The following is a 16,272-nucleotide window of genomic DNA, read 5'->3' as shown; positions in this document are numbered from 1 at the left end:
AGAATGATATAATGTTGGCTTAAGGGAACCAAGGTTCAGTGGACCAGGTGTCAGTGAGAGAATAAGTTAGATACAATAATCACAAGGCTTCTAATATCAAGAACAATCTTCTTAATTAGGAGAGAGCCAGTTCAAAGAGGTGAAAGAGGATTTGGCCAGAGTCAAGTGCATCTAAATTCTGACTGGTAAATCTGTCACAGAACTGGGGAAAAATGGTGCGGGACCAAGATTAAAACTCTGAATTAATTGCAAAGGACTTAGAGATCATGATGAAATATAATTCAGATGAGAACCAAACTGACTGTAGAAAGCTGAGAGAAGTGAAAAGAAAAAGATAGATAAAGAGAGAATGAATCAGTTAATATCATGTGGAGCTAAGTAGGACCAAGCTCTATGCTTGATGTGTATTTTGTACTCAGCAGCAAAAATAAAGTTGTTCGAGGAACTCAGCAGGCCACACATCACTTGTGGAAATGAAAGGATAGCTGGCATTTCTTTTTCTCTGTTACCTCTTTTGTCATTGCAGTCTGTTCCTTTTTCAAGAAAAAGTCTTGTCCCAAGCGATGCAAACTGATTTTGAATTATTTTAAAGCTTTTCCAATCTCCCGTTAATCTACAAGTACTGCCATTTTATCCATTAACTGATGTGTCACTGGCTAATTGCTTGGAGTGTACCCTACCCAAGAAATTAAAGGGCAGTACAGGACCTTTGGCCCTTGATGTTGTGCTGGCTCATATATTCTTTTAAAAAAAGTACTAAATCCTCTCTACCTTGTAACACTATATTTTTCTTCCATCCGCATGCCTATGAGTCTCTTAAATGCTCTAATGTTTCCGCTTCCACCACCATCCCTGGCAGCAAGGCATTCCAGGCACCCACAAATCTCTCTGTAAAAATCTCATCCCTGATGTCTCCTCTAAACTTCCCTCCCTTCACTTTGTACATACGTCCTCTGGTGTTTGCTCTTCCTGTCCTGGGAAAAAGGCACTGGCTGTCATAATCTTGTAGACCTTTTTTAAGCCTCCTCTCATCCTTCTTCACTCCAAAGAAAAAAGCCCCAGCTCTGCTACTCTTGCCTCATAAGACTTATTTTCCAATCCAGGTAACATCCTGGTAAATCTTCTCCGTACCCTCTCCATAGCTTCCACATCCTTCCTATAATGAGGTGGCAAGAACTGAACACAATACTCCAAGGGTGGTCTCACCAGACATTTGTAGAATTGCAACATGACCTCTCTACTCTTGAACTCAAACCCCCTATTAATGAAGCCCAGCATCTCATAGGCCTTCTTAACTATCTTATCAACCTGTGTGGTGACCTTGAGGGAAGTATGGATTTGAACGCCAAGGTCCCTCTGTTCATCCACAATCTTATGTAACTTACCATTAACCCTGTACTCAGCCTTCAGGTTTGTCCTTCCAAAATGTATCACCTCACACTACTAATTTCACATTTCTCTCTTTCCAATAATATATTAAACACAATCATGGTTTGATTACTAATAGATAAATGTTTACACCACTGGGTTAGTGACTAAATCTGGCATATTACTCATTAAACCTAATATTACATTTTCCTTGTTGGTTCCAGGACAAATTGTTACAGCAAACAATTCAAATATTCACTCACTTTCAGATACAAGGCCATCTGCTTTAGTAGATCTTCATGAAAGTTAATGTTCTCCACTAACCTCACAGATACAAGCTGGGCTAATTTAGGACATTTGAATTCTGTCATTTAACAAGAAGAATTAAATCCATCTCCCACTGGAGTCTATTTAACACTTTTTCTACTGTTTTTTAAATCCTAACCCTAACACATTCATTGTCTGCTTACCTCACATTACATCCTTGATCATTGACTTTTCCTTCATTAACTAAGACCTAATTGAAATGTCTACTTGTGCCATTGCTAATCATTTTTGGTTTGAACAAGGGTTACTTTCATTTATTTAATCTCTGCTCCTTTCTCTTTTCAATTCATCTTAGCTTTCTCTTTACATTTCTGATAAACAATTGCTAATATGAAGCATCGCATCTTTTTCTCTCTTCACAGATGCCTCCTGACCCTAACCTTTCCCAATATTTTTCTGCTTTTATTTTAGATTTCAAGGAGGGCAGGATTTGGATTTTCTATTGGTCTATTTTCTTCTCTAACGTTTGTTAAACACCTAATATCATCAATTCACCCTCATGCTCGATTTAATGATCAATTTCTTTTGAGCATCCTACTGCCCATTCCACTAGTATCTTGGTTCAAGATTGGTGGGGGTGGGGGGGGGGGCGGTGGGGGGGAGGAGGAGAAGAGAACTGAAATTGAATTGCCAAGCAGAAATGAGGTAGAGACACAAGGGAATAAATGGATTCTGTGAACTTCTTGCACTCAAAATGGCAAATGGATTAAAGATGAAGGTCCTTTACCTTGGCTTGCTTTTTAGCTTGTTTCTTTGCTTTCTTTTGTTCATATTTGCTTGGGGCAGTTGAAGTATCATCTCTGAATTTAGAGACGAAGTTTCCATTGCAGAGACCAATATTTTCATTTAGATCATCTGCAACAGTGTTTTTTCCATGTTTCCCTTGGGATTTTTTCTTACCCTGAAATAAAACACCAAAATTAAATGTAGTAAATAACTTCTGGATAGAGCTGCTCTGTCCGATGGAGGTCAAACACCCAAGGATCAAAGGTGTCTCCACTATTGGTGTATCTATTGTTCCATTTAATGTGGAGGAAGTAATATTATCATTGCATTAGAGTGAGGCTAAACTCAAATGGTATGCAAGCCTGTATACTCTGACCCTGACCCTTTGTCTCTATCTTGAACATACAGTGACAAATCCATCAAAAATGGTGGAAGGACAGTGAGTATTTGGAAAAAAACTGCCAGAGGTGGTAGTAGAAGAGAGTAAAAGCATTACATTAACAAGACATTTAGACAGGCACATGGATAGGAATGGTTAAGGGGGATATGGGCCAAATGCAGGCAAATGGGACAAGCTTGCGTAGACAACTTAGTTAGCTCGAGTAAGTTGGGACAGCAAGTTTGTTTCTGTTTTGTAAATCTCTGACAATGCTACATCAGACAAAGAAAGAACTATCAACTAAAACCAAACACTTACAAGTTTTGGACAACATTGCTCTGATAAAAGACAATGATTCAGGCCGAGCTCATGTACAGTGATATTTTATAGAGACAAAAGAAAATAGTAATAAAAATAAAAATGTCATAATAAAGTACAAAATTTTCCAATGATCTTCCGATGCCTTCTTAAAGTAACCAGTAAATAAGGGTTAGGGTTATGCAAATAAGCCATAATGTGAATGAATGGCCAGAGGCTGAAGTAGCCACTCCTGTTCTTACACCTGCATCATGGCCAACTCAAATGGATGTCATACCCAACTGAATAGGTAATTCAATTGAAATAGATCACACATTTCAACATTAGATGATATAATTGAGAGTCGAGGCTTATTTTCTCTCCTTAACTAAAGCCATGATCAGATAAAGTCACTCCAAAGCGAACTGAACAGAAATCAACAGAGAGACAAGTCACAGAGAAACTTGTGGCCATTCTCACACTTCTTTCCATGATACCACCTCTAAATTTTCGTTCCTCACAAGGAACCTCACAAGGTTCCTCACAAGGTCGCTGGAGGATCTTGCTGGAAAAGGAAATAAAATATGGAATTACTTTAATAGTTCAAATATTAAACATTAGGCAGCAATGACCAGTACAGTAATTTATGGTTATGACTTGTAAACTTCCAAATAATGTCCTAACATTCAAAGCATATAATAACATTAGACAATATTTTACCTGATCATCCAAAATAGGAAGTGACAAGTCTAAAAAAGATTCTTTTACTAATGTAACCTGGAGAAAAAGTAACAGACAATTAGTTTTTGGAATAATTTATTGGCGAACATACAGTTAACCCATTTCTTCCTCTCCAACTGTTGCAGTGTAATTTCTTGAACAGTTTTTTTATAATTATGGTCTGGTATTCAATGAAAGTGGTAAGCCACAGCTGAACCAACTTTGCTCCTCACACAACACACTACCTAAATCAGCAACAATATCCTCAACTTTCTCATCTGAAACAGCAGGACAAATAAGACGAAAGAGCAGAATTAGGCTGTTCAGCCCATCAAGTTTGCTCCACCATTCACGTCATGGGTGAGATATATTTTCCTCTCAACCCTGTTCTTCTGCCTTCTCTGCAAAACCTTTGACATCCTTACAAGAACTTATCAACCTCCACTTTAAATAAATCTAACATCTTGGCCTCCACAGCTATCCACGGCAACAAATACCACAAATTCACCACCCTCTGGCTGAAAATTTCTCCTCAACTCTGTTCCATGGGACTTCTTTTTATCTTGAAGTTGGTCCTCTTTTCCTAGACTCTCGCACCACTGGAAACATCTTCTTTGTGTCCAATCTATCCATCCCTTTCAATATTCAGTAAGTTTCAGAGATTCCCCCCTCATCTTTCTAAACTCCAGCGAGTCATGCCCAGAGCTATATGCTCCTCATATGTTAACCCTACCTCTCAATGGTAACATTCCAATCATTACCCTGGATGAAACTGGCCAATTCAAAACATTTAGAAAAATTGCATGAAATGCACCCGATCACACTGATTTTATTTAAACCAATTTCATCAGCAGGGGTGGCATGGTTGGCATAGCGATTAGCACAATGCCTTTATAGCGTCAGCGATCAGGACTTGGGTTTGAATCCCACGGTGTCTGTGAGGTGTTTGTACGTTCTCCCATGTCTGTGTGAGTTTTCCTCAGGGGCTCCCATTTCCTCCCACTGCTCGAAATGTACCAGGGGTTGTAAGTTAATTGGGTGTTAGTTAGGTGGCATGGACTCGTGGGCCGAAATGGCCCGTCTAAATTTAAAATTTAATTTAGATTTAATCCTGGCACTCAAAGCATTTTGGATGTACATAATCTGGAAAGTCAGTTCAGCCCCATAGCTTTAAAATTACTGCATGTTCTCAACTGTACTTTAAAACAAGAGAGAGTGCCTTGACTTACAGAAATTGGATTATAAATATTTCTTCAAGTTCCATGTGAAATACTCAAATGGTGGCATGAAGCATATGAAATGATTAAAATAATTCAATCATAGGACAAAACTGTCCATCACTTTAAAATTCCTGTCAGTCCATCAAGGAAGTTAGAGTATTACCTGGTGGGAACATTCCCAACACCCAATAATCTCTTCATGCTCAATATCAAAGCTCAATTATGAATACTTTATGGAAGGTACTGTGGATACACAGGAATATAAAACCCTATCTCAATAAGTCAACACCTTCAGGAAGCAAACATAGGGCATAAAATTTACAAGTACTATATCAATGTACATACACAAAACAAGTTTTATTCATAAAAGTTCACAAAATGTCTGTAAAAGGGTACCCTGTCTATTCTATAATTAATCTTACCATTTTACATTCCTCACACATGATTGTATTTGTCAGTTCACCACCAAAAACTTGATCAACAAAATTCAGTGTGGATGCCTCCTTTTCATATACTGGAAAAGGGGGGGGAAAATATCATTAAATTATGTATAAACAAGCATAATATTATCACCTTACAACTTTAACGCTACCAGACACTACTTTGTTCTTGCATTACAAAACTTTCAGGTTTCCTTAAGCAATGATTGCCTGAATTATAAACACAACATTCAGAAATGGTGCAGTATAATGTGGTATCTGTTGTTACAGTATTAAACTTCTCAGATGGCACTGGCTGTAATTATCAAATCACCAGGTATAAAAGTCACCACCAAGTTCTTGCTTGTTTTTGCATTTAAATTTGAACAGATGGTCACCCCTGGGCACAGCAGCAAATAACAAGCAGAGCGTGTATATTTGCCCTTTTAAAAACATTACAATTCTCTGACTCTGAGCTCTTTAAATCTGTACATCAGATTAGATCCAGGCAACAGCATTCCTTTAATGCCTCACTCAACAGCTGTCCTTGTGTGAGACATGGCAGGGAGGTATGACCTATTCCAACATGTGAAGCTTCAAAATTCAACCCATTCTACCCATATTTACTCCACTTATAATGCCACACAGGCCAATGAATTCATGCCAACCACGCAACATCCATTTACAGTGATCTCGTTTTACTTTCCTCACCTTCCCATCAACTCTTGACAGAATCTACCAACCATCTACACACCAGGAAGGGGTCCTGGAATTTGGATTTGTGTTGGTCTATTAACCCATGTCTTTCAGAGGTGGGAAGTAAACCACAACACTCACACAGTAATAAGAACATGCCAACTCCACAGCCCTCTTCAAAGGTCAGGAGTGAAACTGGATCACCAGCCCTGAGAGGCAGCAATTGTCGTGCCTGCACCATTAATATGGTGATAATTGAAACTGGTCAATTCTCTCCCTCCTTGACTTCCTATCATTGAACATTGTCTCTACCATCAACTAGCCCTTTTGGTCCATATAGTTCACTAGTAATCCAGATAGCATGCATAAGCGACTGAAAAAGTTTCCAACATCTAAGAAGTTGTACTGGTATAATGTCATTACCTTTCCTATTTCTTGTGGATTCTTCATCTTCCATCTTTTCTGAAGAGTAATTTAAGGCTTTTAAAACGCCAGCACCAAATCGCTGAGATTGAGATAAAGTTATAAGATATTATTTTTTAAATTTTATTTTTTTACAATATTCCCAGTCTGACCTACAGATTAATTTTCATCCTTAGCTAAATTAGTGCAATTAATCATAAGACTAATTACTGATCCAGTGAAACCATTTTGAACCTATGCTTTTTATTTTTAAAAAATATGCACATTTGTAAAAGTTCTGTTAAAAATAAGAGCCACACATCAGTCTCAATTCTGGCAGGTCCCACAAGCCCACAGACATATTATACCGTGGTTTGTAAGGACTCTCTAGAAAATGTAACATTACATTTGTCTTGATTTTGAACATCCAAATCAGCAAGGCAGTAATGCAAATAACTGTCTTTTCCAAAGCCATTCTACAAATATCACAAAAATATGGATGTAAAAGTGAGTTGCTTGGACTTCTCAGGTGGGATTGTTAGGTTACATAAACTGCACATTAGGCCCAAAATTGAGCTACACTGTTCTCATGGAACTTTTAAATTAAATTATAGGAAGTCATGTTTGATTTTTGACAGCAGAGTCTGTACATTTCAGTGCAAGGTTTTATCAGCATTCATCCATGACCAAAGCAATCTACTTGATGAAGGGCTCAAGCCCAAAATGTTGGGGATGTATCTTTACCTTTGACTACACAAAAGAGTCTGGAAAAACAACCACCTGAAGAAACATACAAAGATCAGCGTGTACAGAGCCGTTGTCATACCCACGCTCCCATTTGGCTCCGAATCATGGGTCCTCTACTGGCATCACCTACGGCTCCTAGAACGCTTCCATCAGCGCTGTCTCCGCTCCATCCTCAACATTCATTGGAATGACTTCATCACCAACATCAAAGTACTCGAGCTGGCAGAGTCCGCAAGCATCGAATCCATGCTGCTGAAGACCCAACTGCGCTGGGTGGGTCACATCTCCAGAATGGAGGACCATCGCCTTCTCAAGATCGTGTTCTATGGTGAGCTCTCCACTGGCCACCGAGACAGAGGTGCACCAAAGAAGAGGTACAAGGACTGCTTAAAGAAATCTCTTGGTGCCTGCCACATTGACCACCGCCAGTGGGCTGATATCGCCTCCAACCGTGCATCTTGGCGCCTCACAGTTCGGCGGGCAGCAAACTCCTTTGAAGAAGACCGCGGAGCCCATCTCACTGACAAAAGACAAAGGAGGAAAAAGCCAACACCCAACCCCAACCAACCAATTTTCCCTTGCAACCGTGCCTGCCTGTCCCGCATCAGACGTGGACATACCCCTCCATAAATCTTCGTCCGCGAAGCCAAGCCAAAGATAAAGGCACTGTTTGATCTGCTGAGTTTCTCCAGGATTTGTGTGTTTTTTCACTTAATCACAGTATCAACAGAATCTTGTGTTTTACCAAATTAATCTACTTACTTTGAGCTCCTCTGTTCTCATTCCATCTAATAAATAATGAAGCAACTCCTGGCTATCTTGCTGTTGAAACCCTTTAAAGCGTACAGCCCTGAAGAAAACACAATGCAAGAGTGCCGAATTACAGAGAGAGATCAAATGGTACAGAGTAAAGGCCACAGAATTTTACAATTTTCCAGTTCTCACAGGAGTCTAAAACAGCAATAAAGAAACTGCCTTGAATGTAGTGGTACATGATCTTATACTTGTGAATCTTTTTCCTGACCATAGATGGGAGGGGGTCTGTAAGGGTGAAGACACTTTGTCTGGGATGGAATAGTCTTTTTTTAATGTTGATTGTTTCTTTCAAGGCAGTGGGAGATATAGATGGAATAGATGAAGGGGGGACAGGGTATGTCTAATGGCCTGAGCCATGATTGTAACTCTCTGCAGATTCTTGCCATTTGGGGTGGATCAGCTCACATATCATACAGTAATGAATCCTGAAAGGATGCTTTCAAAGGTGCATCTGTAGAAGCTCTCAGGGATGCTGGTGATGTGCTAAATTTCCTCAGGCTTCTGAGGAAGTAAAGGTGCTGGTGTACTTTCATGAACATTGCAGTGAAATGATGGGACCAGGATCTCTATCTGTAAAGAACAGTTTTGTCTTTGCTGGTTTCTTTTTGCATAACCGACAAAAGCTTTTTACAAACTATTTTTGTTTCTCACTAATTTAGACTTGCAAATTATTTTGACTTCATCATCTTTTCGAATTCTAAATACTTCCAACCTTCAGGCATACTACTTTTTATGTTAAGTTTATGAGCCTTTTCATTAGATGGAATGTTACCATTAATTTCTCCTGTCAATTAGGGTTGGACCATTTCTCTGGTATGTTGTGTATTAAATACTGTATGTATTTTTTGACTATCATGCAATTTTAAAAAATGCTAGCCATTGCTTTTTACCGTCTGTGGGGCCTCTTTAGTATAGAGTCATGTCACCTTTCTGGGGGAACCTAGTTGGATGTCACCACACCTACCAATCAACGTCAAGCAAACCCACAGGTGAGCACACAGCTTCCAAATGGCTCCTTTGAATGGATACACACTTCACCACTGGCTCCCTAATCATCTGCCCTATTTTGGGTATACCTGAGCCAGCCCCACTGGCCGTCTGGGATATAAAGCCTAACACGTGGAGCAGCTGGTTCTCTTTTTCTCTGGGAACAAACCCGTGCTCCACTCCAAATAGCGAGCTGTGACAATGGAGAGTTATTTGCAAGATATGTGCTGGTCAAGTTCTTATCAAGTTGCATGTGCAGAATCAATATTGTGCCCATTTTGCAACAATGACTGTAAAATACTTTTCCTTACTCATCAGGGTGCCATGCCTGCACCAGATTAAATTTTTTTGTATTTATTTTTTAAATTTAGACATATAGCATAGTAACATATAGCATTTCCAATTTACACCCAATTAACCTATGACTCCAGTATGTTTCTAATGGTGGGAGGAAACCAGAGCCCCTAGGGAAAACCCACACAGACATGGGGAGAACATACAAACCCCTTAGAGATACCTTGGGATCTGAACCAAGGTCCCAATTGCTGTTGCCGAAAAGGTGTCGTGCTAACCGCTACACCAACCGTGCTGCCTCTAAAGGGTGATGGGTACTATTGTTTCATCTTTTCACTGTATTTAACAGTCCACGATTAGTAGTGAGCGCCGGCTGTTAGTTGTGTCTGATGCGAGCATATTGTGAGTACCTTGTTTCATTAGGTATGTGAGTGATCCCTGAGGCGACTCCATCCCCGCCCCCCCCCCAACCCCCACTCCCGTGGATAAATAAAGATCTTTGCTGTGGCAGAATTGTGTTCAGACTCATTGCTTCTCGGACCTTTAGAACTGCATCCAGACACAACCACGATTGTCTGTTTGTTTGATAGATCCCCACAATATCAATCTTTTTTTTATTTTTCATACTGTGAACCATATCAACCAAAATATATACAAAGGTTTCTCATTAAATATACATAGTGGCATTTTCTTCTTTTTTTCCCCCCTACCTTCCCTCCCCCATTCCCACCCCCCTCCAAAACCAATAAATATTCAACATATACAATAAAACCATTAAACAATGTCATCACACAATGAAAAATAAACAAGAAAAATGTGTGATCTACTTTTACACACTGCATCAAGTCGTTTTGTCTTTTTATCATTTTAGGGGGTGGAGGTCCAAGGCAAGCCCTCTCTGTTATGTTCCATGTACGGTTCCCAAATTTGTTCAAATAATGTGACTTTATTTTTTTAATTATATGTTATTTTTTCCAATGGAATACATTTATTCATTTCCATGTACCATTGCTGTACTCTCAGGCTCTCTTCCATTTTCCAAGTTGACATTATACATTTTTTTGCTACTGCTAAGGCTATCATAATAAATCTTTTTTGCACTTTATCCAATTTGAGGTCTAATTCCTTACTTCTTATCTTACTTAGATATTCCCTCAGAATATCAATCTTGATATCCATCTAGCATTCATTCCACATAACAGTTGAGTACTCCAGGATTAGTGTTTTCTCTGTTACATACAGTTATAACGGAGAATAAAGAAACAGCAGAGGAATTTTAAAAAGTGTCGACTATAGTTTCCTCATTTATGCCAGAAATCACAATTATTTTCTGAAGCCTATGAACGACTCCAACAAAAATGCCTTTTTCCTGCAACAGCTTCTTCGCCCACCAAAAAACAAAAATCACCGTCTGTTGAGCCAAGATTCCAACAAATTGCTGTACTGAAATCACCATTATATACAGCACTACTCAACCTTTCTTATTTGCCTTCGCTTCCCATTTGTTAAATACCATGAAACAAATATTTCCCAGCTTTGGTCATACTGCAGTCACAATTCTATGATGTCAATTAGGATGTGGCCATTCATAAATATTTGTGTTATTGATTCATAAACCTTTTGGGAGATACAGTGTTGACTTTGGACATAGGCTTTTAACTTTGTTCTTTAGACAGTTTTTCTGTAATTTAACCCTATTTGCTCCTTACTTTGTTTCCAAAGCATTCTTATTTTGCTTACTACGTTCCCAACTTACACTTTCAGCTTTGTTTCCTCCATCCTTACTCTTCTCAGATATCCATTACCCTATCAAGCTCATTAAACACTCCCCAAAAGCACTAACAAACCACTCATGGAAAATATTGGACCATCTGACTTGTACATATCTCACTTATTCCAGAAATTATTCTGAAATTCCAGAAATCCAAGTTCCTCTTTCTTGAACCATCCCTTCAGTCATGCATTCACTTGTTCTATTCTCCCACTTCTGCCATGGCATTTGGACTAATTCAGTAACTACTTTTATCTTTAAGGTAGTGTTTTTCAAAAATGCTTTCCTAGCTCTGCAAGATCTATTTTCGGGATCTCATCCTAACCTGTCATTGGTACTAATATAGACAACAATTTTATCCACCCTCTCCTTTCTGCTTACACTTCAGTTTTCCATTAGCATCCTTGACCACAGAAGCAACATACCACCCGAAGTCACATGTGGCTAGGCTATGTCCACTTGTCCACCTACTATTGTTCTGTCCCTTCTTTTCCCTTCCTGTACAACTGAGATAACATGTTGCTACACCTCTGCTTCTGACTTCACTTTTTTGAGAAAATGATACAGTAAAATTCTGATTATCTGAAATTGGATTCTCCAAAATCCTCAGTTACTCAAAATTTAAAAAATTTTTTTTGGATAAACCACAATATCTAAAATCCTTATTTATCCAAAATTCTTTTGGAGCCGAACCTACCGGGAACCTCAGGCTCCTGGCACCAGCAGCAGTGGACCTCGGCTTCCCGGCGCTGGCAGCAGTGAACCTTGGCCTCCCGGCTCTGGCAGCAGCGGACCTCGGCCTCCTGGCACCAGCAGCACCGGACCTTGGCCTCCCAGCACCGCCAATAGCGCACCTCTGGTTTCTGAAGCCAAAAGCAGTGCACCTCGGACTTCCGGTATGAGCAGGGCCTCAGTACTAAGGTGTTGGTGATCAGGGTGGCCAGCATTTTTTTGGTGAGAATTAAACATTATTTTAATGCTTAAAAGCCTTATCTTGTTGCTTGTTGTTGTTTAAACGGTGTTTTTTAAAAAATGACCATTCTCCAAAAAATCCATTTATCCGAAATGAACCCGGTTCCAACCATTTCAGATAATTGAAGTATTCCCAAAAGAATCCAAAGCAGAAAGACTACAGTTAGCAAGATGGACTTAGGGAACTTCCATTTAGCTCTTCCTCATCTACCTGGTGATCACCAATTCCCTCCATCTGCACATTCTTAAGGTCCCCCTGAACCTGGAAAACCATGAAATCCTCAGCCATTCTAGCTCACAATTCCTGAGTTGGTGAAAACAGTTTTTTCACCTGCAACTGTCTCAGTCAATGAGAGCATCCACATCTTTCGTTAAGGCAGTTTGCACATTGCACTTGGGTGAGCTGTCTTGCCATACTTCACCTTTTCTCATAACTTATAAAGTAGAAATGAATTCTCAGTCACTTATTTCATTGCTGCTTATAGGATACCACATTGTCTATCTTTCCATTGCAATTACATGAAAAAAAATCAGTTTCTTTAAAGTGCTTTAGATTTGTTGTGAAAAACACTACACGAATGAACCTTTATGCTGTTTCAATACTCATATTTATCTTGTACAAAAGAGATCAACAAAAAAGCATTTCAGTCCATTTAAATATTACAACAGCTATATGTGTAATTTTTAAATGTATGCTTCGAGAACACTGCATAATGTTTTTGTTCAAATTCAGTATACCACACTTCATCGCTCCAAAACAGTGACAGATACAGGTACTCACTTTTTACAGACTTGACTGAAAAGTTCCTTTGGAGTAACAACGCTCTTTTTAGGGTCTTGCATATCACAAAGAAATTGATGCATGGCTGATGACAGTGGTCCTAGTTGGCCAGTGTGAATCTCCAGAGGTTCCTGAATTTCAATTAAAACCCATACATCTTAAAAACAAAACTAAAATTACATATTCAAAAAGCTTGGTAAGCAAAACAAACTCAGAAAATTTGCTGAGAAATCTCTATCCTTTTATGTAGTTTGATTCAAGGAAACTTTCAAATCTTTGCAGTGAATCACGCAAGTCTGCAGATGCTGTGATTGTAGTAAAAACATAGAAATGCTGCAAGAATTCAGCAGGTCTCTTGATGTTGATAGGAGATAAAGATACATAACCAATGTTTCAGAACTGAGCCCTTCTTCAAGGTGAGCAAAAAGCAGGCAGGTGCCTGAATTAAAAGAAAGGGCAGGGAGAGGAGTACAGACCAACAGTCAAAAGGTGTTAATTGGATATGAAGAGGAGACCAGGAGAGAGGAAAGGTGAGAATTGATTGGAGGACGGAGGAGTTGATGTTAATGTCATCTGGCTGGAGGGTGCCCATAGGGAACATGAGATATTATTCCCACAATTTTCAGGTCGTCTCAGCCTGGCAGTGCACGAGACCATGAACAGACATGTTGGCAAGGGAATGGGTGGGAAATTGAAAAGGGTGGCCACTGGGAGATCCCCACTATTGCAGTGGACAGAGCCAAGGTGCTCAATGAAGTGATCTCCCAGTCTGCATCCTGTATCTCCGATGTAAAGGAGACAACAAAAGTAAAACCAGATGCAGTAGGTGACACATTCAGTTTCACAAGTGAAGTGTTGTTTCACTTGAAATAAATGTTTGGGGACCCAAATGGTGGTGATGGAGGAGGTTATGCGCAAGTGGAACACCTTCTGTGGTCACAGGGCTAGATGCCAAGGGAGCAAATGGTGGGAATGGAGGAGTGAACAAGGGTGTCACAGAGGGAGCAATCCCTGCAGGGGGCGGAGAAGGAAGAGGCTTGGATGATGCATCTGGTGGTGGGATAATGTAGTTAGTAAGTGGCAGAAATGTTGGAGGATGAAATATTGGATGTGAAGACCATTGGGGGTAGTAGGTAAGGACAAGGAGAATCCTGTTATGCATGGAGGCGGAGGGGGCCAGGGCAGATGTGTGGGTAATGTAGGATATATGGGTAAGGGCAGAGTTGATGGTAGTAGAAGGAAAGTCATGTTGTTTGAAGGAGGACATCCCTGATTACCTAGCATGAAAGACCTTGTCATTGGAGCAGATGTGATAGAGCGGAGGAATTGGGAGAAAGAAATAGAATCTTTACAGTGTGAAGAGGTGTAGTTGAGGTAGCTGTGGGTTTGTAGAAAATGTCTGTTGAGAGTTTCTTCCCCCCACCCCCACCAACCCAAGATGGAGACAGGGAGATCGAGATTGCTTCACATAGCCAAAAAAAAGGCAGGCAAAGCTGGGGCCCATGGCTATCTTTCCTTGTGACTGTACTAGTACTTTAAAGAGCAATTTGATCTGCTCCCTTAATAACCTCTCCTCATTTCAAAATTTCAATGTAAGTATTTGAAATGTTAAAATATATAATTTCCTATGGAGTTAACAAAAATGAAAATGTTAACTGAAAACTTCCATTTAAATAGAATCAATGACATTTCCATCAGTTGTTGTTGTTATCTGGGCAAATGCAATCGTTGCTTTAAAGAGCAAAAGAAACACAAAAGATAACCAACATTTTGGAGGAGAGTTTATCTGGAATAAAATATATCCCTTTTCCTAGAACATGAAGATCATTTTTAGACTCTAAGTATGCTTAAGGGAATTACCCCAAAAATAAGATTTTTTTCCACATTCAAAATATTTAAGATACAAATACTCGTAAATTATACCCAGCTGTGATACCTCCCTGATGTTTTCAAGCACACAAATAAGAAATGCAGAGGGATATATTTAAATGTATGACTGAGAAACCAATTCTTTGAGACATTTATAAAGATGTATCACCATAAGACATCTTTGACTTCCTCACAGACTGCAATACGTAACATCAAGGCTGGCCTCCTCAGCTATATGTTCTCATTCCCCTACTACACTCCCTCTATACCCACGACTGCGTAACTAAATACCATTCAACTCCATCTTCAAATTTGCTAACAACACCAGAGTAGTGGACTGTGTATCGAATAACAATGAAATGTCACAACCTCTCTTTCAATGTAAATAAGATGAAGGAGATGATCATTAATTCAGGAGAGGGGGTAGAATCATTCCCATGTCCATATCAATGGAAAAGAAGTCAATGGAATCAACTGCTTCAAAGTTCTTAGGAATTAAGATCTACTTATAAGGCTAAGGAAATTCAGCATGTCACCCTTGTCCCTCAACAACTTTTACAAGGACACCATTGAAAGCATACTTGTTGGATGTTTTGGGAGCACCTCTGTTCAAGACTGAAAGACTACCTAAGGTAGTAAGTGCAGCTCAGAGCAGATAAACAAAAAAAAATCCCTTCCCTCCATGGACATCGACAACGCTCACCTCCGAGGAAAGGCAGCCACCATATTGAATGACCCATTACACCCCAGACAGAAGAAGGAAGAGTGTGAAAGCATGCACTAGCAAGCTTAAGACAGTTTCTTCCCTGTAGCATCAAAGTCCAGATTGAACCCCATAACAGAGCTCTCATGATGTCCTCACTTAGTCTAATTGATCTTCCTTTTCATTATAAACAGCTAAATGTAATGCTTGATATAATCTGTTGGCCTGTTCATAGAAGAAACTTTCTCACTCTATGAAGTATTTTGTGACAAATATACTTAAAGTTAAATTCAATTTTAATAGGATTTTAGAAGACAACTGCACGGATATTTTTCAAAATTGTTTTTACCAATAACTGTGAAAACTACACAGGAATCAGTCAGTTAAATTTTGCACAATTATTTCGATCCACTAGTTCCAGGAGGATGGCCCATTAATTCAATTTTGATTCACAATTTAAATGGTTGATGAAGACTCATAAAGATTAACACCATGCAAATCAGTGGCCAAATTGTAACTGAATGAAATAACCTGGATTTTAATCTGAATATGAAAAATGTATTGCATAATTTTCAGATTTTTACTCAAATACTTTCATAACATCCAAGAGAGCTCAATATTTGAGTTTCAAATATATTTTAAAGGAGAAATAAAATTCTGTGATAAAACCACTTTCAGGAAACAGATATTCTTTGCAAAACATTTTCATTCATGCTCCACACATAGTTAATCTTAGTTTAATTTGTATGGTTAACCTGTAATTTCATTGAGGAGTTTC

The 16,272-nt window shown here is 39.2% G+C and overlaps 1 protein-coding gene across 10 annotated transcripts in view; it reads right to left on the bottom strand.

The window, feature by feature from the left end:
- The window catches only part of usp16 (ubiquitin specific peptidase 16), a 59,667-nt gene that overhangs the window by 13,021 nt on the left and 30,374 nt on the right, over positions 1–16,272 (bottom strand). For all 10 annotated transcript variants that reach the window (XM_069890031.1, XM_069890033.1, XM_069890034.1 and 7 more), the window contains 6 exons: positions 12,923–13,053; positions 8,064–8,151; positions 6,576–6,657; positions 5,460–5,551; positions 3,818–3,874; positions 2,423–2,596 (listed from right to left, as the gene is read on the bottom strand). In XM_069890031.1, the coding sequence (XP_069746132.1) occupies positions 2,423–2,596; positions 3,818–3,874; positions 5,460–5,551; positions 6,576–6,657; positions 8,064–8,151; positions 12,923–13,053 (624 nt within the window). The remainder of the gene's footprint in view (positions 1–2,422; positions 2,597–3,817; positions 3,875–5,459; positions 5,552–6,575; positions 6,658–8,063; positions 8,152–12,922; positions 13,054–16,272) is intronic.

This window comes from Narcine bancroftii, chromosome 7 (assembly GCF_036971445.1).
Source record: "Narcine bancroftii isolate sNarBan1 chromosome 7, sNarBan1.hap1, whole genome shotgun sequence".
Classification (NCBI taxonomy): domain Eukaryota; kingdom Metazoa; phylum Chordata; class Chondrichthyes; order Torpediniformes; family Narcinidae; genus Narcine; species Narcine bancroftii.
This window is presented reverse-complemented; position numbering and strand designations above follow the sequence as displayed.